Source organism: Syngnathus acus, chromosome 15 (assembly GCF_901709675.1).
Source record: "Syngnathus acus chromosome 15, fSynAcu1.2, whole genome shotgun sequence".
NCBI lineage: Eukaryota > Metazoa > Chordata > Actinopteri > Syngnathiformes > Syngnathidae > Syngnathus > Syngnathus acus.
The window spans coordinates 2,820,663-2,843,735 of NC_051100.1; the positions used below are offsets into that span (position 1 = coordinate 2,820,663).

General features: G+C 46.3%; 1 protein-coding gene across 4 annotated transcripts in view; it reads left to right on the forward strand.

Annotated features, from left to right (window-relative positions):
* Positions 1 to 23,073, forward strand: part of ehbp1 (EH domain binding protein 1) — a 63,683-nt gene that overhangs the window by 3,311 nt on the left and 37,299 nt on the right. For 3 of the 4 annotated variants that reach the window (XM_037271193.1, XM_037271197.1, XM_037271198.1), the window contains exons 3-11: positions 359 to 416; positions 612 to 707; positions 966 to 1,019; positions 11,764 to 11,945; positions 12,721 to 12,860; positions 13,379 to 13,501; positions 14,402 to 14,542; positions 14,701 to 14,953; positions 15,600 to 15,834. In XM_037271193.1, coding sequence (XP_037127088.1) covers positions 359 to 416; positions 612 to 707; positions 966 to 1,019; positions 11,764 to 11,945; positions 12,721 to 12,860; positions 13,379 to 13,501; positions 14,402 to 14,542; positions 14,701 to 14,953; positions 15,600 to 15,834 — 1,282 coding nt within the window. The remainder of the gene's footprint in view (positions 1 to 358; positions 417 to 611; positions 708 to 965; positions 1,020 to 11,763; positions 11,946 to 12,720; positions 12,861 to 13,378; positions 13,502 to 14,401; positions 14,543 to 14,700; positions 14,954 to 15,599; positions 15,835 to 23,073) is intronic. The other variant, XM_037271194.1, reaches the window with a different exon arrangement.

A 23,073-nucleotide genomic window follows, 5' to 3' on the forward strand; every position in this document is an offset into this window, starting at 1 on the left:
CCACAACATCCCCACCAAGCCTTAACGTTACTTCATACTCGTTTTATGGTGATGCTGAATCATAATGGAGCAACTATTAAGTGTTTCGCCATTCCTGCATGTATCAGCAAGTGTATGTTACTTTGCTGTGGTGAAACAACACAATGGCAGCCTCTCATCATTTATTTATGCAAGGAGCGATGTGTGTGTGTGTGTGTTTGAAACTTGCCCATGATCATCAATCATACAAATTTCAATAAGGTTTTTCCATTTTTTTTAGAACGCCACATGTTTGGATTTCTGGTGTGAAAGAGGCTAATTACTGTGTCTCGTATTTTTTCCCCCCCCCCACTCAACTCTATCCCATCATGTGTTTTAGGCAACCGGACAAACTGGTGGTGGTTTGGACGCGTCGGAGTCGACGGAAATCCTCCAAGGTTTGTACTTTACTATTTTACACAGACATAACCCATTGAATATTGCTTCTGTCCGCTAGAGGGCGTGCCAACATAGCTGGTTGTCACGGACTGCTTAAGATTCAGGACAATCATGTCACGTTTTTCCTGTAATGATGTTTCTTTGTTTGTCCACGCCTGTAAACAAATGCTGATTGTGTTTATCCTGGCTTGCAGTCTCACAGCTGGCAACCTGGCATCAAAAATCCCTACCGAGGTGTCGTGGTGTGGCCCGTACCGGAGAATATTGAAATCACAGTCACGCTCTTTAAGGTATTTTGTTTTGTTTTGTTTACTTTGGGGTCTCACTCACAATGTAGTACATGCATTACTCTCTGCTGCTTGGCAATTTGCTTGTGAGTAATGAGACAATATAAACAAGCACTCACATGTGTTCAATAATTCAGCGAGGGATGAATAAATTACAATTTTTGTTAACACAGGCTTAACCCACTCTTGTATTTTAACTGTAGTATTTTTGGGTAAATGTATTTTTTTGTGTTTAATGCTAATGTAACTGTGCAATTGCAGGATCCACACGCTGAGGAATTTGAAGACAAAGAATGGACGTTTGTCATTGAGAACGTGAGTCATCTTTCATGGATATATATTAGCTGAGGTCGATTTTTATTTCATGTCTACCCTGTTTATTCTTGAATCATGTGGATGGTTTGAAAGGTAAGTCTTGTTTGCTACAGACATGCAGGTTCTGCCACCGTGTGGTCACAAAGTGGTACTTCATATCAGTTCCTGATGAAAGCTTTGACACATAATGAAATGACGCTAATGTAACTTGTTTTGCAGCTACATGTTTTTTAACGGCCAATATTATTTTGTTAGGAAGGATAATTATTTATCATTATAATCATAGCAAATATTTAATATTGTTGAATATTTGTTGGTCATTTTTTCAAATGAACGGGGGCTCACTGTGTCGAGTGTATGAAAAATGCGTCCGAATTCTTTTATAGCCCTCACCCAGACATGTGTCCAAGAATTTCAGCGGCAGATGAAGAATGCTAGGTGAACTGGCGCTTTGACCCCCCCCCCCCCTCCCGTCACTTTCTTTGTGCACATCAAACAGACAAGCTAAGAAAGTGCTTGGGGGGGTTAAGGCGGGGGGCTTCTCGTGTTTGATAGAAGGCCGACATGACAAGCAGGTCAGCCGCCGTTCTGCGGTCAGAGCGTGGGAGACCCGTAAGAGTGCGAGGGCAAAGAGAGGCGGCGTGACTTCTTTTGGGCTGGTCTCTGCATACCTGACTAATGATCACTCTCATGACAGCGCCAAAATTAGTCGCACACCTTCATCGTGATGGAATGCTACCCGATAGACACATTTCCCTCGTCCCACTTGCTTTTTGAGAACTTAATATGGCCAAAGAAAGTGTAAGGCATTCATGCTACTTCTGCCAAAGAGGTTTTGCCCGTTGAATTTGGTCACGTGTATGTCAGATCATCTTTTCCCATTGAATTGAACGGAAATGCCATTAAATCGTTTTAACTCCCCCCCCCCCAAAAATAAAATAACATTTTACATGATCAGAAAAATCGCACACGTCTGAATTATACTTTGTTAAAACAAAGCAGCAGCACGTCTACCTTATTAAGATAATTGTGGTAGTGACAGCAAAAATATTTTTTGCCCTGCTACAGTTTGTCCAGTTAATAAGACTCAATTAAAAGGATGCAGAAATGAGTGCTATTTACAATTTGACCACCAGGGTGTAGTCTACCCTAATTAGTCTAAAATGTGGCCTGCTTTCAGCAGCCATTCTCATCACTTGGACTGTTTTTTTTTTTGTCCACTTACCTTTTACATGCTAAAAATACAGTCATACACATGTTCTGTGTATTTCTTATGTTTATTTTCTATCCGTTTGGCTAATTCATAAACAGTCGAGCATCTGTACCCGGTGCCGTTTGAGAATCCAGAGACACGCGAATGAATATGGCAGCAGGAGAGCCGAGCTCTCCTCAACCCCTCATCAGACGACATAGGAGAAAAGCGAAGAATACGCCATTGTGCCCCAACGCCGGAGATGATGAAATTCAAGATCCCCACGCTCCGTCTTCTTCTTAATCTGGCGGTGGGGGAGGCCCAACCTTGCGCGAGGCTAATCCCTCCCCGTTGAATTATCGGCAGCGGCTAAGATTGTATTTTGTCATTGAAAACGGCAGTGTCAAACACTGCCTTTTTTTCCCCCCCTTGCCTATTTGTTCCTCTTCCAAGGCCAATCGCATAATCAAGCGAGGGCGAGCTGTAGGACGACAAGTCAGAGAGGTGGCGGCCCGTTTAAGTGGCAGCGCGGCAGTATCTCTAAATTGCACGCTACCCTTCCCTTTCACCCCATTTCAAATAGGTGCACATTATCAAAAAAAAGGTGGGCAAATTGCGAGGCCACAAAGATTGGACGGCTCTATTTGAAGGCATTGTGCTGATGGACATGTTCAGGCATCTGCATATCAACCGGGAAGAAGAAAAAAAAAAAAGAGAGATCGCAATCTAACTTCACTTTGCGGATGGGGATTTACGCAGCATATATTGAACCTTAAGAGTTGAATATACAAGGAGACGCTTTCTTCTCCTCGCCCGCCCTGAGTCGTACAAACGTCGTTGAAATGACTTGCAGGTTGAGAGACAAATGGCGACAAAGCACCACTTTTGTATTACTAATCTCGTGGTGTCTTGTCGTAGTATTCCTTTCGTATTGAATTCTGTATCGCAATTCATCATAAGGGTTGACGGAATTTTTGTGATGTTGTGCGGCTTGGTTTATTGGCAAAAGCGCGGCATTTATTAGACCGACGTTAAGGAGCGCTTTCTGTCCGCTTCTGCGTTCCATCCCTCTCCCCCATCCGTCCATTTCGCGTCTTGCTTTCGACTCCATTCAAGCCATTTTCCAATCACACGGTCGCACACTGTTGGTGCCCACTTGGTAACAAGTAAACACCCATCTGCAAGCCATCCCCATACCTCCGCACACACACACACACACACACACGGGCCTTGCATTGTATCCCCTCTCCTCCGTGCCAGGGGGAGCACATTACGTAGGCCAGTGGCTTGTGAGCGCCGAGCGAGCCTCTGGGAGTGGAAAACACAATTATTTCAGCCCTCCGCTATTCACGCAAAGGTGACAAAAGCTGGTATGAAGTATGAAATCCCAAAAGTTTTCTCCTTTTTGCGCTGCGCTCCACAAATTGGGATTAATTTGCACTCGAGTGCCTCGTGCGCGCACAGTCTCCAAAGTTTTCACCTATTTCTTATTTTTCCCCCATTTCTTAAGTAGCTTGGGAGGCTCAAAAGGCCTAATTTATTTATTTGGTTGTCCCCCCCCCCCTCTCCCTTGCACTTGTGTGCTCAGTTTAAATAATACATGTGCTGTAGTTCAAAGCATGTAAATAATTGTGTGTGTGTGTGTGTGCTTTGAAAATTAATTTAATTAATCACCCTGAGGAGAGGCAACAGATGCTGCTGATTACCCCCCTCCTGGCGGACCCTCCCCATGCTAACACACACACACAATTTTGTCACACAACATTCAAGTCTGCATGTTTTTGGGCATCTCATTGGCTATCATGAGGACTGTGTGTTGGGGTTTGTGTGTGTGTGTGTGTGTGTGTTGGGGGGTGGCTACGTGGCTTGTAGTCGATGGTGGCTGCAGAGGCCGGGTGGTCCCTCCTGTCGCCCTAATAGGCTTACCGCACCCCTAATCCACACCGCACCACCTCCGTCACATGGCCAGTCTGCTGACTGGTCGGGCCACCACGAGGTGTGTGTGTGTGTGTGTCACTAGCTGTGTGTCTTCACATGTTGTGTTCCTGCATCGCTTTGTTATTTCGTCTGCATTGTTGTGTACATCTTGTTATTAGACATCTCCCTTTCCTCTCCCGAAAAAAAACAAAAAAAACAAGTGGTAGGTGTACTTGTTGTTGACCCGTTAACACAGAGGTCTTCTGAACTCAATTGCTAACCAAAACAGCAGCACAAGCAGAGGCACATAAACAGGCTTAAAAAAAAAAACACGCTTCCCTGTTAACATAAAGAAAGATTTTATAAAATGGTAGTCCATTAATAAACATTCATTTCCACACACAGACATTTCCAGTTGAAATGAGCCTGGTTTGAATCTGCCGCTAACAAAAGCGCGCTGTGAGCATGTTCATTGTTTTTGGCGGTCATTACATTGTTGCTTTCTACTTTTTGTGTGTGGTTTTTTTTTTTGAGTGTACCTGCCCGTCCCACCGGTCCAGGTTGTGACCTCGACTTTCATCTTCTTAGTCTGAGGCTCCCGGAGCCCGCTGCGCTTCAACTCCCGGCCAACACGGCGGCAGATGTCACTCGACACACACTGACTAACCCGCGCACACAACACACTGTTTGATTTGTCTAATAAACACGGCGTTTCTCTTTCGTTTACACACATTACTTCTCATTCACGATCCAAGCTTGTGCACAAATGACATGAATCTTAAACATCAACAAACCTATGAAAGTATCCCATAGCAGCGATGCCACTATCAGGAGCTCCATCGTTGAAGTCTTATTTCCGTGACCAAAATTTGTAAGGCAACTCAAACAGTTCTTGTGTTCATTATATATTCTTTTAATTAATCGGAGAATTTTATTCTGCCAGATATCGGAATCGGCATGGAATGAAAAAAAAATCCATATCAATTCTGACCCTTGACTTTTGTCGTAAGTTAACACAGTTGCTGAACTTCAAGCCCTCAAGCTTACGAGCGTGTATGTTGTGTGTCTGGACTGCTATCGGTCATCTGTCTCCTCGTGTCTGTTTTCTTCGACGTCGACTTCTTTCTGGCGCCCAGTGTTGCATTATGTCCAATCAGGCGGCGAGCGGACGACGTCAGCCGTGTCGTTATTATCACAACTTTATTTATTTTACCTCTGCGCGGCACGTCTTAAGATGGCTGCCTGTGATGCAGACAAGCCCATGTCGCCCGTAAAACATCGCAGCTGGCAAATCCCCATGTTTATCCACAAGCTTGACCCGCTTGGCTGGCGCACGGGTGGTGACGGTTGCGACAAAAGAAGCAGAACAGATGCTTTAGTTGTTTGGAATGCGCATGTGCCATTATCTGCTCGAGTGCCTGATTGGCGCCAAGATTGTCATTACAGCAAAAAAAAAAAAAAAAAACCTCACACGGATGAGTTAATTGTTTCATTTTTATCAAAGATAACATTATGTGCCCTTTTTGGGTGGCGTTACTCTTTTTTTAGGATTTGGTGATAGTTTCATTTTTGTTTATGAGTTTAGTCGCACTGTTGGAATTTATTTGCCCGTTACCGCTGCATCTTTGTATGCTCTGACGCCACTGTGTGCGTCCGCTCTTGGGAACTCGCAGCCACCGGGAGACAGAGGCGATTGTTCTGCCGAGTGGCAATGAATGGGGTCTTGTGACGTGCTCCGATGCCAGCGCTAAGCCGGCCACTGACAGTCGGCTTGCCCCCCCCCCCCCCCCCCCCTCCCCCTTTAAAAAAAAAAAAAAAAAACACGCGCCGTCTCTGTTGAGAATAGAAATCGGTACACCCAGAGGTGACCGGGTCAGGAATTTGAGGTGAGTGGCGCTCGAAGGCCTTTGGGTGTCGAGGAGTTGGGGGGGGCGAAGGAAGGGCACATTCCAGTTGTAAAAGAAATGCTTGTATTAGGCGTGCACGAGTCGGACAGCAGCGACAACAAAATATACAAACGACATACTAGTTAAGAAAACATTAAACTCCGTTGTAAAGAGATCGAAATAATATAGGCAGTAGCTAAAGAAACACATTTGCATCCACGTCAGTTCAGAGACAACAATTTGTAAATCTAGCGCCGAGACGGTTGAAACTTGTATGTACCTCAAGCATGTTAAGCTTTTGTCTGTACATAAACAAAACCGGCGGAGCCCTTTTGTTATTTTGGAACAGAAAAAAGTCGAAGAAGAACCCTGTACGCACACACACAAACACACACACACACAAACTGAGGCGCACCGGCTCCTTATCCAATCCCTCGGCTAATTCCCCCTCAGTGGAAGGTGTTCATTGTTTCTCTTTCATTCTAATCTCTGCCTCTCCTTTTCTTAAAATCCATATTAGATTCTCTTTGACTGGGCCACAATCGGAGTCAGTGGAGCAGAGCATGGCCCCCGCTAATGCTCTTTGTCTCCGCAGATTTGTCACTTAGCATGGAGAGTACACCTTTGTCACAGAGCAGGGCCGCCCGAGAGGCCGACTCTCACTCGGGGCAATTGTTTCTTGTCGCAGGCCATCTCCAAACCACCCGATTCCCTCCCCGCACATAGGCACGCACGCTTTACACAAATCAGCTTTACTCTGGATTAGGGCCCTATCATAGCGGCCGCCTCATCTCAAAAACGCTTTAAACAAACACACCCTCAAAGTGAGAAGCCAGTGGATATGAAGAGGCTTATGGCAGCTTTACCAGGAAGTTATCATTAGACAATTAGAGGAAGCCTGTTTTTCCATTCAATTCCTGCCCACGCGAATGAAGGCCAAACACTTTTGGATAAGTGCTACTGTTTTGGTTAGCAACATGGTTCAATCACTTTCAGCCATCATTTGTGGAAAGATGGCACACCAATGATTGGTAATCTGCAGGCTTGATATCTGAGTTTCTGCTTGGCGCAGGGGAAATAATCAATCCCAGATGCAGGAGGGTGTTAGCTTACTGGCTATATATTTGTGTGCGCGATAATGTTATTGGCGTTTTGTGCCTTGATAATGGCGAAAGATGGCCAAATGGCGGGAAAATGATGAGCAGGCACTTCACAGAACGGGGATGAACTCCCAGCTATAATCCCGTCGACCTTTCTCTCCTGTCCCCTCCCCGGTTTGCCACATCTCCCACATCCCTCATCTTTTTCTCCTTTCCCCTCCCCTTGATATCCACCTCTCTGTCTTTTAGCCTTCTCTCCTTCCCCATTTCCTGACCACTCATTCTCTCCCAAAGCCCCCCCCCCCCCCCCCCCCCCCCACACACACACACACACAATGCACCCCGCACTCTCCACCCGGCAGAAGTGCTGAGCCAGGGCTTTTGGCCGGCTGGCAATTTATTTTCCCATTAGCCCCCCGTCTGAAGTGCGCGCTCCGGGTCTGAACGTGTGTTGGGGGGCACACCGGGGGCCACCCAAAAAGAAAGACCCGGAGAGCGGGGGAGAGGAGGCCACTCTGGACACGCCGATAAGACGAGGCAGGGCTGTGACGTTCAGAGATGACGGGGGGGGGGGACAGCAGATAGCAACTCTGTAAGCATTTTTTTTTTGCAGTCTTAAAATATGATGTAGTCATTTTTTTAACAAACCTATCAGATAATTGCAAGTTAGGTTGACTCACTCAACTGTTACAAAAATACACCAAATAATGACTCAAAATAGCCCCTGCAAAGTTTTTTTTCGGTGCGAAAAGCATTCGCAGATTGAAGTCCACCCTGTCGCCATTCGGTCCAATTAGCGCATGGTGTTGATAGCGATGCTCAAACTATCGGGCATTGGCTGCCGCACGAAACAAGTCGGTGTCATGTCGCTCGGTGTTTAGAGAGACAAGGACGTGCGAGAGCTCAGTGTCACTCATGTTTGGACTGTTCACCCCACCTCACACACCCCAAAAAAAAACACAGCGGCTGTAATCTGCTGTTTTTAAAGGAAGCCTAATCCTGCTCTTGTGGAGACTAATCGCTCCTCCCGTGTGTCGTCCTCTCACCTTTCCTTCCGTGTTTGTTTTTGCTTCTCACTTTTCTGTCGACTGCCAGTATGAGGGAATGATTTCGAGGGTTTTTATTTTTCGGGGGGGGGTGAATTCAGCCCCAGAAGTCAGTTTGGAAATTTCTCAAAAAGGCCTCAAAATTGAGGATCTTCTTGAGGCCAAGGCTCCTTCGTCCCTCCTCGCGGGCTTAAATACCAGACCATTGTTATAGTAATTTACACATGGCTTTTTGTGGCCATTGTTGCCTTTTAATACACCCACAGTTTACCCCCCCCCCCCCCCCCAATCCTTGCATATAATAATGGCGGATATAAATCGGCTTTAATCTGTGTGTATGTGGTCTATAGTTCGGCATTCATAGGTGCTATGTAAAGCTGGCGAGTTATCAGGGGAGTCGCAGAGGAATCACTCCATTGTGCCTTCGTTCAAAGAGAGATATGAGTACGTCGGACGTCTCTATTTCCAATAACTGTGACCTTGAAGGGGGGAGCGCAATGGCACAGTGCCCCCCCCACGCCACCACCATCACCAACACAAGCGTTTCCAATCTGCTGACTGCTGACTCCAGCCACAGGCAGCTGATTTGGAGCGTTGGGATGTGCGGGCTAATCGGCGCTCCCCCGGGGGTTATCCCGAAGGCCAAATTGAGTTTATTGTTTGTTCTATCAAAATGGCCGTGAATGCAAATGAAAGAGATGTCACACCGTCGTTATGTCTCAGTGGCCTCTTTTAAGTTTCGGATGGGGCCTTTAATCCCAGTCCACCTTGACAAGCGGGACATTTTTCATTTTTATTTCAGCAGAACATACATTTTAAAAGGATGTAAGAGGAGAGTAAACTCCTTTCCTGACCAAATGCGGTGACCTCAGTTTGTCCTTTTGCCAGTCGGCTCCCCCGCTCAGGATTGTTTTTGTTTCCGCAGCGGCGTCGAGGCTTAAGTCCGATAATCATCACCTAGATGCGATTCATCACTTCCGGAGAGCGTTGCGGGCCGGCGTATCGCTTCGCCATCGTCTTCCTCAGCGATCTACTCGGCTGCGAAGCACTTTTAACAAAACCAAAGTGTTTTTGGGAATCGTCTCCGATGGGAGTAGACAGACGGGGGCCATGTTTGCTCATATTAGAAACAAATTGACTTTTGACTGTGTGTTAAAAAGCCATTAGATGATTGGTGCTCACAAAGAAGCTAGCTCCTGTTTAGCACTCAGTCTAATTAATCCACGGCTCCACTCACAAAGGGATCCGCTGCCCCCTCCTTTTCTACCCCCGCCCGTCCCATTGGCATTTTAGGGCAGAGGGGGTTCAGCGGGACCTCCTGGGCACCCCCGCCGCCCTGACCCCTGCCCCCCCACCAGGGGAGCATCTGTGGATCGATCCAGGGCCAGCTGGCATAAACCAGTCTTGCCTCCCCTTTTTCGCCAAGGTGAAAATGAAAGAACTCAATGATTAAGAGAGGGGGGGGGGAATTAGTTCAGATTATTTTAATATATCCATGTATTTTCAGAAGCTTTCTCTATATCACGGATTTTCACCGAGGAACTTCTTTTCTCACTGTAGTTCTTTTGTACTGCATTTACAATGGGATTCCACCAGGGGGCAGCATACAGCCACCACCCTTCCCTCCTTCCCTAGTATTATTCTTTCATCTTGCTCCACACTACAAGTATTAATAATTATTAGTGATCCTCCGAAAGCATATGGACAGTCTTATCCTCTGTCATAAAGGAAACTTCCGCATTGTTTCCTTTCTTTCATTTTGCGTATTGCAACTCTAATCCCACCCCTTCACCTTTTTTTTTTTTTTTTTTTTAAATATTTTGATTGACAAGCAGCATCCAGGGGAGAAGGAGGCCATTTCCATTGTTTTTACGCTTTGGTGCAAATCTCCCAAAATGTTTGTCATTCATTTTTCCGCCTCATTTGCATATCCGTAAGTATTTCCCATTAGAGCCCCTCGCTCTTCTCGTCGCCATTGTCATCTTTAGCAAATCCCCCTTCGTCTTAAGTGTTTGCCGCATTTAGCAAATTCATTCATAAAGTATCTACACGCGCTATTAGCTTAGTATAATAGCTTGGGTGTAATCTGCGGAGAGATAAGAGTTTCCCCCCCCCCCCCCCTCTCCTCTCCCCTCCCTCTCAGCCCTCGTGTTCATCTCCCGACGGGATGTTCTTTGGACACGTCGCAGTGTCTCGAGCGACAAAGCTCAAATGTCAGCGTCAAAATGTCAAGTGGCCAATTTTCTTCTGTACTTTTTTCTATATTTCATTATTTTCCGCCGCAGGTGGGAAATGGAAGGCATGATGACTGTGGGTAGAGATGAAAAGATAGGTGGGAGATGAACCAACTTAAAATTGAAGGGGAATAGTTATTGCTAATCTGGGCTACTGATCGAAGCGCTAGGAATCGATTGTTAAAGCGGAGATATAACGTGGAACTTACTTTTAATTGCTTTTGTACAATTTTATCCTTGCTAGAGTATAAACCATTATGCAGACCACCTGGGCGGTCCTGCATGGCCGAAATGCCGCCAGACCTGAAAGCTTTCCATCACATGATCACTTACAGGGAGGCGACTTTTCTTTATGTTCTCCAAAGTTTTTTTTCTTTCAATGTCTGGAAGTTCCAAAACGGCCCTTCCTTGAGAGAGGACGTTTTTTTTTTTTTTTTTTTTTTTTTAACATAATCCTTTTGAGTGAGCGGGAAGTCTGAGAGCGTCGATCCCTGCCAAATTCAATGGCGGGGGGGAAAAAAAAGAAGAATGCGCCTCTTTACTATGTTAAACAGATCTGGCCCAAGATGTAATGCTTTCTTCCTCAGATCACGATAAAGCCCTTTGGCTGCTTGCTAACAATCTGCCATCTAAACATTCATTCATTGTATAGAACTAAGTGTTTTGCTTAGTTCCTACTTTGCGATTTATTGCAGTCCGCCTAATGTCGGACTAGATGGTACCGGCAACTTTACAGGTGACAGTTTGGCCGATATATATCAAGCACCATCCCGTGTCGAGTATATAAACAAACCACATTGACATACAAAAGTTAGACAATTTAATGCTAACCCGCAATGCAAAACGTCATAGACGGGGCTAATGGAACTAGCATCGATGTGGCAGTAGTTCGAAACGTTATATTTGAAAGACATCCCATAATATGATGCACCACACAATTCTTGTGTTTTGTTGCTTAACCAGCATCTTTACCACTGAATCCCTCACTCTTTATGTATGCATGTGTGTGTGTGTGAATAAATCCCCCGAGGACCTTGGCGATAAGGCGCCAGATTGAGTTTTCTTCACAGAGCGAGATCTTGCCGAGATTTGCGTGCGTGAAGATGTCTGGGAAAATGTTACAGGATGCTATCATGGCATTATCGAACCCCACGCGTCTGTGTATATGTATATGGGCTCTCCAATTCATGTCGCGCCGCTTTAGCTTTGTTTGTGCTTTGAGCTGACGACAGGCTTCATTCACAGCGAATACAAGATGGCGGTTGTTGCCGTCTGACTCAATGCATTGGTGTCATCAAATTATCTAACTGCGGGAGGTATCAATTCACTCACCTGGACCATTTTTTTTCCCATCTCGTTCCTTGTCCAGGAGTCCCCGTCTGGCCGACGCAAGGCCCTGGCCACCAGCAGCATCAACATGAAGCAGTACGCCAGCGCCATGCCCACGCAGACGGACGTCAAGCTCAAGTTCAAGCCGCTTTCCAAGAAGGTCGTGTCGGCCACGCTGCAGTTTTCCCTCTCCTGCATCTTCCTGCGGGAGGGCAAAGCCACGTGAGTCAAATAAGATCAAATGAAAATACATTTAAATGAATGGACGAAATTCTCTAGCTGTTATTTTTACGTTTGGCCCAGGCTGTCAGTCGCTCTCAGCCTGGCTTTTCTTCATCACTCTTTCCTAGCGATCTTTTTATCCAAGCAACTTTAATTTTCAGACTCTCTCTCACTCTCGTTTGTGCATCCTAATTTGATAACTTCCATTAAAAGGCACACACTCGAGCACATTGGCGGGGGCCTTTGTTGTGTTGCGGACGGCGGGTCGATGGCGCGTAACCCTTGTTAACCCTTCGGGGAATGATGTCGACCACACACAAACAAACTCCATCACGGCGCTTCAAATGAAGCCCCGGCGCCCGGGAAGCGGCAAACACAAAGAACACAGACACACAAGAGAGCGAGAAAAGATTATGACGGCGCGTTGGAGGGCGACGGCGTGAAATAATGTGCGGCGGGGGAGCGAGGACATGAAGGCCAAGATGAGACAAAAGGTTTGCATGAGAAGTTAGGAAGTGACAGAGGTGGAGGCGGCCTTACATTTAATCCTTTGAAACGGACGCCGTCTTCCCGTCGCATGAAAATTCAACACTGCTGTATTTCCATTTATTCATCGCTATGCATAATCTCGCCTTTTTTCCCCCCCACATGTTAATCTCTCAAGGTTATGTATAGCCTTGCGTGTGTTTTTTTTTTTTTTTTTAAACGTATTTCAGGCATGATATGCATTTTGCATTGATGTGAACCACCCCCCCCCCCCCCTCCTCCAATCCAGCGACGAGGACATGCAGAGCCTCGCCAGCCTGATGAGCATGAAGCAGGCCGACATCGGCAACCTGGATGACTTCGAGGAGGAGAACGAGGAGGATGAGGAGAACAGGGTCAACCAGGAAGAGAAGGCGGCCAAGATCACAGGTAGCCACTGGCCGCAGAATGTTTCTCGTATGACCAACATGTGGCTAAAGTTGAATTCAGTCAGTCTATCATAGCACGTGGGAAAGCCTAACGAAGTTATCCCTCACCGCCAACCTATTATTTTTTCCCCCATGTTTACAGAAGTGTATAAACTAGAATGTCTTCACACTTGTATTTATATTCACGCGGCGTGTACAAGCATGTTGTGGTGTGATGTATGTCCTCTCCTCCCTCCTGCTTAGTCTAATCTAACGTTTCTCCCTCCTCCTGTTCAGCTTCACGCTTTCTCTCGGCGCTCTTTTGTCTCATCCGTATGTGTGCGCGTCGAGCGCCTACAGCCACGCTCCGCTTAGCGTGCGTCTCGCTAAGCAAAAAATCCCAAACTCCCTCCAACTTGTATTTACAAGCTTCCCCGAAGATGCGCACGTTTTGGGTCCGGGTTGGGGCGGGACCCCGTGGCGCGCCCTGCAACGGCGTCTTCTTCATCCTTCCTTGTCATGTGACCCTGTGGTCTGCAGAGATAGTAAACCAGCTGAACGCCCTCAGCTGCTTACATGGCTACGATGACGACGTCGACTATGGCATCGGCGTTCCTAAGCGAGCGCACATGGCGGCCGCTAAGCCTGTCGCTTCCTCGCAAGGTCTAAATTTCTTCCCAACTTTCACCCAAATCGTCTTGTCTGGTTTTGTGAAACCCCCCCCCTGATTTATTTTTGTGTGGTACATCATTATTTCGTTGACTTTTCTGTTTCTTCCATGTAGCGTTTTGACTTTGGTGTTGTGACAATGTTGTCAGTGGACTTGTAACATTTTCTTCGTATTTAGTTTTTGTGATTGACTGCAGTTGGCAGTGAACCAAAGCAAGAAAGCTGTGTCCAGACAAGACTTTAAAAGTATGAAGGCTCACCATTCTTTCAATTATGACCATTTTGGCTCCCATATCCTTCTAAAATAGACAACACATAGACTGGCTAACTATTAGCCACTATTAGCCAACAGGCCTAACTTTTTTTTAAAGCCACACACACCTCAAAACACCAAAACTAAAGAAAGCAAGTTGTTGTATACGTGATGCTCGCATGACTCCACACATACTTCTCCGTCTAAATTGGGTGACAAATGCTTCTTATCAGCAAAGTCCACTTCACATAGCGACACCGCAAATAGCCAAAGACACGCCGCACTTTGGAAACGGGTCTCGGCATCTCCCTTTTAGCGCCCCTTTGCTAGCGCCTGGTCTCCATGCAAATGAGCCACAGCGGCGAAGGCGACGACGATAAAGCGGTCAAGTGTCAGCTCCTTCGGCCCACGTCTCCGTGGCAACTCCACGCAGCTCGTCTCCCACAGTAACCCACCCACTAATTGCACCAATGTTCCCAGAAAGAAGCTCAGTCAAGTTTAGCTGGTGCTTACTTGTGGTTCACTCCCAAGTGCAGCACGTTGTTATTCTACATGTAAAACAACTCATTTTCATGCCACATGGCTCATTGTCCCGCTTTTTCAAACTCGTTTTGATTGACTTTTTATTCTCACCACCAAAGAGCTGATCAACAAGCTGAACTTCCTGGAAGACGTGGACCGCGAGACGCACCCGGCAATGCTCGCTAACCCTTTTGACGAGCCCGGTGATCACCTGCCCGAAGCCAACCACCTCAATCCGTTCTGCGATCCCGACGAGGACGGTATGTGATCCAGTTGTTTACGGTTTGAGCGTTCGTATTGGGGATACAATTTACCCGTGGCCCAACTTGAGTTTGACTTTTTGGAAGTCAACCAACTTTGAGCCCAGGCTATAATCACAAAGGCGTAAACAATAAATGAGGCCATGTTTGTCAAACAGAACCTCCTGAGCAGCCGTCTGCTTCACGGGCCAACGAATCCTCCGATGTCTCTAATCCATTCGACGAACCCACGGAGGAGCCCCGCGACGCAACATCGGGGAACCCTTTCGAAGAGCCGGAGCGAGACGAAGTCAGCTCTCAGTCAGAGCCGGAGACCCCGAAGGCTCGTCCCAGGAAAGGGGCGCGGCCGGTCGACATGAACAAGTACTTGTACGCCCACGTTGGACAAAATGATGAGGAGGAGCTTGATGAGTAAGTTATCTGATTGTTTTGAGTTGTTCAGTTCTGGTCCATGCGGCCTTGACAGACTTGCGGTTGAGCGATGCAGTCAAAACGCTTGATTGGCACGACTGTCCCTTTAAGGTCGTTCTCCGCAAAATAGAAAGTTCACAGGAGCAGTATCGTGTTTTGACTGGAGCTCCTTCAGCCGCGTATGTTGCTCCACAGGCTTTTCTTTGCTTTGGCTTCTTCTGTCACTGCGACCGCTCTCGGCTCGCCTTTGAATCGAGCCTATCCAATTCTCCTGTTTATTTAGCGCCGCTTTGTTGCATGCTGAGTGAGTATCTCGGGGGGCTTTCACTGCCACAAGCGTGCCTCTATATTGATAACATTCTGTGGTATGCGTGTGTCCTGTCTGTCAGTAGTGCACCTTGAGAAGCCAGGATATGAGCTGGCCCGATTTTTCTATTAGCTCACCTGTCTTGTTCATTGTGTTGCAACCAATCCACACAAATATTACATTTGTTCAAACAACTCAACCAATGATGGACCAAACACTTTTAATCTATTGAAGAAGACACATTATGCTTTAAAACGGTTCACAGGTGTCTTGAATAATACATGTGGCATGATTTTGTCAAAATATGCCATTCTTAACGTCTTTCAAATTTCCAACCAGGTCCAACCCGTTCTACGAACCAAGCCCCACGCAGAGCCCTGCTCTCCTGGACGCGGGCAGCAGCCAGAAGAAGAGAGCTCCCGCACCACCAAGCTCGTCGGGCCCCGGCCTCCATCCCGCCACGCTTGCGCCTGAGATCTGTTCCCGCCAGGACGGGGAGAAAAAAACCTTGCCGGTTGGGCCAAGCCCCGTGGCGTCGGTCAAGGGGAGAGAAATGGCCTCCTCGTCCCCCAAGGTAAACAGTTAACACTTGAACTACTGTATTTTTGTTTTATACAATACACGCTGAGGCACTCCGAATAACCAAATGGCACCTTAAAAAAAAAAATATATATATACTTTTTTTATTTTTTTATATGATACTTATTATATTATTATATTTAATGAAATAATTCATTTTTAAATGCAGTGGTCCTGACATCAGCTCCCGGCCTACACACACACACGCATGCACTGAGCAACTCATTGCGTGTTTGTGTATTGGAATTGGGGGGGGGAAGGTGTTCTGATCCATGATTTATTTATTTATTTATTGAAATTAGGCAAATGCTGGCTGGCTCTAATTAAATGGATGATGGTCACACACACGCTCACGGCAGGAGTCGGACCACTGGTGGGGAATGATTGGCTGGGGTTGGGGTGAGGGGCGGCATGGGTTCACTCTGCATATGTGTGTGTGTCAGCGTGTGCGTGTTTGTGTGTGCGGGCATGCGCATGTGTGTGTAAGGGGTTGAATGGGCCTATGTGGAGGCTTAAACACAGAGGGCTTAACTACAGCAGAGCGATCACAAGGGGGTGTTGACCCCCTACGCGCACTCGCTCACACGTGCGATGGTACAGTTACTTATATATACACACACATACGTACACACACACTGGCACGCACGCACACAAGCGCTAAGCACCCCACCACCCCTTTGCACCTGGCTAGCTGACTGTTTTAGTGGCTGTCCATGTAATTATGGCACAGTGCCTTTATCACCCAGCCGCACTTGCCTGTGACTGTGGGTGGGGGCTGAGCCACTTTAATTACCCGAAGCCAGTGGCCTGTGGTGGGCCACACTTGGCCAAGAGATGCCCCTGCCTCTAGAGGGAGGGATGAAGGCAGATGGGAATGCACAGGACGGATTGTGGGAGATTTGGAAAGGTTAGTTACAAGAGAAAGGTGCATTTTTAGTCGATGTTTTTCTCCCCACTGGGTGGCGCTGTCACTCGGAATGAAATATTAGTATCATTCCGTCCACAATGTTGGAATACGACCATGATTCTCTTGTCATTGTTGTATGACTACTAACGTTTGGTCCGCAATGGCAGGAAAGTACGCGTTGAACCTGTAAAATTCAAGCCGTGTTCATAAATGTCCGACTCAAAGCAAAAGATACGCAGGGTGGATGGTTGGAGATGGAGGGATGTCTTTAAGACGGTGAAAAGAGAGAGAGGGTGTTCAGACGGGCCAGTGTGAATGGGTTTCTATTTCTTATTCTCGCTCAACACTCACAAATACGTCTCAGCCATGTGTTGGCGGCGAGATGACCTTTTTGAATGTATGAAGTCAGAGGGGATTAAGAGGAGACATTCTCGCTATGAGAGGCCCGAAACGAAGGCGACACGTCGCAATGCGGACGTGTACGGCGTGCAGATGCGGGGCTCTTGAATACACACACACTTTCGCACTTTTTTTTTTTCCAGTCAGCCCGTTTCAGGGACACCCGTCACGTGTTCCCCAACCTCAACCCACCTAGCCGCCGCTAAAGTCTGGTTGGTCACCTCTTCCTTTTATCTCCTGCGATAGCTTTGGTGGTGCACACACCCTTTATTTATTTGTATTTGTTTGCACCAACTGTTCTCATGGCGGTCCGGCGTGCAGGGCCGAGATAAAACGCGAGCCGCGAGACGGTCAGGTCTAATCTGGCAATGGGTATGAGAAAGGGGGAAAAAAAAGATTCTCCAATTGAAAGGCAGGGGTGATGCATTTACAACTCGCCCCGAGGAAATATATCGTGTGATTGCATGAATGAAATCATGTCGGAGGCAAAAAGGTTTTGAACATATTGTTGCTGTCGGATATCAGCCGATAATGGCAACTTCAAACGACATAGGCCAAATTCCTCTTCATTCTGTTATATAAAAGGAAAGTAATCAGTAATTAAACATTGTCAGAGGCGATCGGATGTTCCGTATCATTGCATCGGACGCTCCCACTTCACGGGCAGCTTGTGAAGAATCGCCGCAACGTGCCGACATATGGGAGCGCCCGCTTCCTCGGTGCACAGCTATTACGCGTACAGATGGGATTTGCCGTGATGATTTCACAAAATGTATTTATTTGAACAAACGACGCAGCAGTTGTTTGCTTGGGGCCATGAAATTGATTTTTGCAAGGCAGCAATTCTATTCCGTTTTTTTAGCAAAATGAATTAGCTCGGTATCGTCAATAATAGACTCGCCAAAAAAAACCAAAAAGTCTTGTCAAGTTTCCCCATCTTTGAGTTTGAAGGAAGTATTTGTCGGATTAATTCAAATGCACATTGAGAGTTCCTGTCGGGCGGGTTGTGATCTCTGTCTGGTCCGATTCAGTCCATCTCTTTTCCTTGGAGCTGATCCCCCAAAACTCCCCCCTCCTCCTCCTCCCACACCCTTCTCCTTCTTCCCAGGAATTCAGTGATCTCTTCCTCAGTCTTCTCCATCTCTATTCCGTAGCACTCTACACTTAGCTGCGCCGATCTTAAGATTTTCATCCCGTTTCCGCTTGACAAACTTTTTATTTGCCACATTTTCATATAAGGAAAAAGTTTGGAGCTTATATCTGCGGGCTAAAAAGTTTGAGCAAATACGTTCAAGTTCATATTAAAAGTACAAAAAGAATAAAGCCTCTTCAGTTTTGCGTAGCTGCCATTGAGTGGCGGTAGAACTTTTTAAGTTTATGAAAATGAGCATATACTGTAGTTGTTAAAGTCATGGATTTTATTTTTTTGCAAATCTTAGGACCCCCATTTTACATTCCTCTTTGCCAAGGTGAAATATTTGATCGTTGTCTATGGTTGAAGGGTTTCTCTGATTCGTCTGTTAATAAAAGGGGTGAAATTAAATGCTTTTTGTTCCTGTGTCTCGATGGGGGGGGCGACGAGGGCACAGGCCGAAGACCTCTTTACGGCCCCCCCGCTACCTCCAAATTGAAATTAGAATAAATTAACATGATTTAATTGAGTTCGCGCTAGGCTGCGATATTTCTTAATTAGCTTCCGCTAGGCCAAGCGGCAAGCGAGGACCGCCGAGCATCGGCGAGGTGGGCGCGACGAATGAGAGATGTTTGCCGAGGACAAAGGAGGAGCCCGGGAGACAAGGACAGTCGTCACTTGTCTTGCCGTGTCTGCCCTTGGTAAGACCTATTTTTATTTTTTGCATTATATAACGTTTTTTTCATCTTTTCCAATAAGTTTGACTTGCCATTCGTGCCTAAGACCAAGTCCATTTGAACAAATGTACAACTTATTACAAGTATCCCTATACCGCACGCTAACGGCTAAAGCTACCTGGAATGTACAGCAGCGAGTCAAAGTAGCTACCCGACTCTTCCGTTCCCCCTATAAGCTGTGTAATATTAGCAGAATAATCCTCCACTGGTGTAAAAGGCTCCCTCTACCTATGTGGACCCCTCCCCACTAGCGTTTATTTGCGGCCTCTGAGTGGTCTGACATTGGATCTTGTGGGAGAGGAGGTTTCCTCCCAGGGTCAGATCACTGAGCTTCCTGTGTGTCCTTCCATGCCGGAGGGCAGCACTGTCATCGCGTCAGGCTCAAGGCCCACCGGACAATATCGGCCACTCACCTGTCGTCAGTCACGTTAACATTGATTTTGTCAAATAGCGGCCGTGCTGCTAATTGCCGCTGTTCCCCAATTAGTCGTTAATTGATCAATAGTACCTTGCCTTTATGGGGGCTTCAATCGAGAAGTGGATAATTGAGCTTAGTGTGGTAAAGTGCCATCAACAGGTTGCAAATGAGAGACTGGAAGAGTCACAGAAAGGCAAGGTAATGGATGGCATTGATCAAATAAATGCTCGTTATGAATTTGGACAATTTGCTAAATTGTGCAAAAAAAGAAGTACGTTATGATTATAAAAGCAGCGGCTTTGGGAACTTTGGTAAAGCCACACGCATTAACACGATTAGGCTATTGAAATTCCTGAAAGAGAAAATAACCTTTTTTGTTGGCTTTTCAGGTTCCGATCGCTTCTCAATTTTTCACATGCTCGCCTTGGAAGGCAGCCGCCTCTGTGTGTGTTGTGACTTTTTTTTTTTTTTATCCAGTTACTGTAATGCAGGTATCATTTTTTTTTTCCCTTCGCTGCCTCCTTCTCCTTTGCCGGGTTGCACGTCGGGTTCACAAGTTAAGCACCGCGCAAGAGCTCACTCTCAATATCCGCGTCGACGGCTGTAGGAAAAAAAAAAAAAAAAAAAAAAATAGGGCCTTCCGCAAAGCGCCTCTTGTAATCTGCCTGGGGTAAGTCCTCTTTAGTTTTATCTGCCAGGGATTACCTCACAAGCTGCAAGCGGGACCGGCGTACAGAGAAAACGATGAAGATGGAACCAAATGAAAACAAATCGCTATGTAATCTCCGCCAGGGAGCGAGCGGGCGGGCGGGCGGGCGGGCGAGCCAGCCAGAGAGAGCGACTGGCTTTGGTCTTGAAGGGAAGTTTCCCGTGCCACTCATTTAAAGAGGGAATTTACTAATCCCTCCATGATTGATGTCTGCTATGAGAGGCTCTGTAGCAGACTAATAGGGCTTATGAGGATGGCCACAAAGTCCTTTGTGTGTGTTTGAGAATGAAGCAAACCTGCGTTGCTCCGTCCAGCGGGGTTTGAATGACACGGAGAAGGGGTAACATTATCTTAATCTGGATTTAACTCTGCCCAGTCCTCCAGGTGTGTGGGTCTAAGGACCCCGTGGTTTTAGATAAGTCTCAAAAACTCTTCAGACCCCCCAAAATGGTCCAAGGCCGACCTCCCTTTGCACAATGACTCCCAGTTAATCATGAAAACCGAGTTATCACCTTTGAAGTGTTTTTACATTTTCGCTTCCCTTTTGGTCCATTTATTAAAATAATAACTAAGATTGTTCGAAACGATTATCGTGTGACGTCGGGTGCATTAAGAGCGTCTTTCCTTGATGTCGCAGCCTTTCTGACAACCTCGACGTTACCCTCTCCCCCTCACGCGCTACATTTTTAATTCAATTAATGCAAAGCAACATTTAAAAGGAACCTTAGAAGTACCTCATGAATTGGCTTCCATCTTACTTAAATGTGCACTCTTGCGTGTGAAGAGAAATGATAAGACTCTCTAATTGCCTTTTTAGAATAATAATAAAAAAAAAAAAAGGCCTCCCTTTTGTCAATTACGATATTCAGACACTGTGTCGTCGGAAGTACCGAGTGGTGCCTTTTAAGGCCATCCCTCGCTTTTTGTTTGGATTTGAGCTTCCTCGCACAAGTTTATTCACTATGTGGAAAAAGAAAATCACGACACAAGAATGAATAGCAATTCATTTTGTCTAAAGTTTTAGCCGCAGTCAACAAATGTTTGTAAATGCGTGCGTGTGCGTGCGTGTGTGTGTGTATTCTGATCAGTAGTCAAAGAGTTGACTTTGTAATTATGTTCATTATAATTGGCCACACTATCGGACTCTCTCATCGTTGTGAAGCCCACTCCACACTGGACAATGGTCGCCCTGTGTGTGTACGTGTGTGTGTGCGTGTGTGTGTGATTGTGGAGGACTTACTTACACATGCACACACACACACACACACTTGAGCGTGTCTTAACCTCCTTAATGAGTTTTGCCCACCCGCGCTCCGATTAATTGATAAACGTCAGCCTTATCGGCGTGGCCGATCTGTGAATCCATCCCACGTCTCGATTTGTTTGTTAAAGATGTCCGTTAAAGGAGATTAATGGCGCTGTATAGATTTATGACAGATCGCGGCAAAGCTTCTTTAAGGATGCAGAGAAGAACTTGGGATACTTTTTTCCGGTGTGTCTGTGTGACATGTTGAAAAACAAGTCTGGTAAGATATGAGAGTCACATCATTTGTTAATAAAAAGTGAATTTTTATTTATTTTTATCAAAAGTAATGTAATTCATTTTTTTATTTAAAAAAATGAAATTAAATAATCAAAAAAATGAATTTGACATGCGATTAAATTGAGTTACGCACGCACACTCGCCGAGCGCCCTTCCTCATTCCGAGCGTCACGCGATATTACCTTTTGTATGTTAATATGCGTGTTATTTTTCACGCTACATTCGCCCCCCCCCCCCCCTCTCCTGTTCCAGTCCCGCTATTGTTCCATCCACTCCACATTCCATTTACATAATTGAACTTTTGATTAGACTCCGTCGTTTGAAACGAGAGGCGCGGTAAAATGATGCCGGGCGATTCTCCTCCTTCTTCTTCTGCGGGCTTTGTTTTTCTAACGAGAAGACGTCAGGAGCAGAGCGAGACAAATTTAGACAAATGTAGCATTTCGAGAGAGTTTACAATTATGTAATGGATTATATCGCAGAAGTTGTCGACTCTAGTATGTGTTTGCCGCATGTCCGAGATTGACACGTTCACGTATGTAGAGTTAGCGCGCGTCTCGTGTTGCCGTAGGCTCCAGTTTGAGCGGATTACAAGTTTTAAAGAGTCGCAGATTCGACACCTCCTCAAATCTGTCACACTGCTTTCAAGCAAGCGAGATTGGAAAGACCCACAGTAGCAGTGGTGGCAGGCAGCCTTTTCTTCTCCTCCTCCTCCCTGCCATCGTATCGGCGTTCTTACGTCACCGGGTGGAGGCCGGTTAAGTTTACGCTCCACAGGTAAAGTCTGTCTTTGTGTACAATGGCTCGTGCCAAAATATGACCTGATATTTTTGGTCACAAAAAGTCAAACCTTTCCTTCGGTTCTGGCTAAAGTCTTTGCAAAAATTGCGATAATCTTCCCCAACAGGAAACCGCATTCCCAGGTTTCCTCCTATCTTGTGGTTCAGGTATTGTTGGGAGCTTAACCAACCCCCCACCCCCCCATGGTCGCTCTCTGCCTCCATTTACTTCTCTTTTTGCCCCGTTTGGTGTATGTTGTTGACACTGCGGCGCGGGGAATAATGGATTCTCTTGTCGGCCCTCCTTGTATTTTCCCGCCCAGCCTGTTAGGCTGCCGTTTAATAGCGGCAGAGGGGAGGTTATGTGGTGCTGATAGTAATGAAGCTTTTTCTTCCTTTTTTCTTTTTTAATGCGGAATGTTCGCGGGCCGAGGCAATCCTCGCCGCTAATCCTACCCTGCAGCCTAGCTAGCTACATGTTTGTGTGTGTGTGTGTGTGTGTGTGTGTGTGTGTGTGTGAAAGACACACATGCACGCCTTCCTTCAGGCAAACTGTAAGTCAACATGCATTTTGACTCCACGCGCACTCGTAATGAAATGCGGCCTGTTC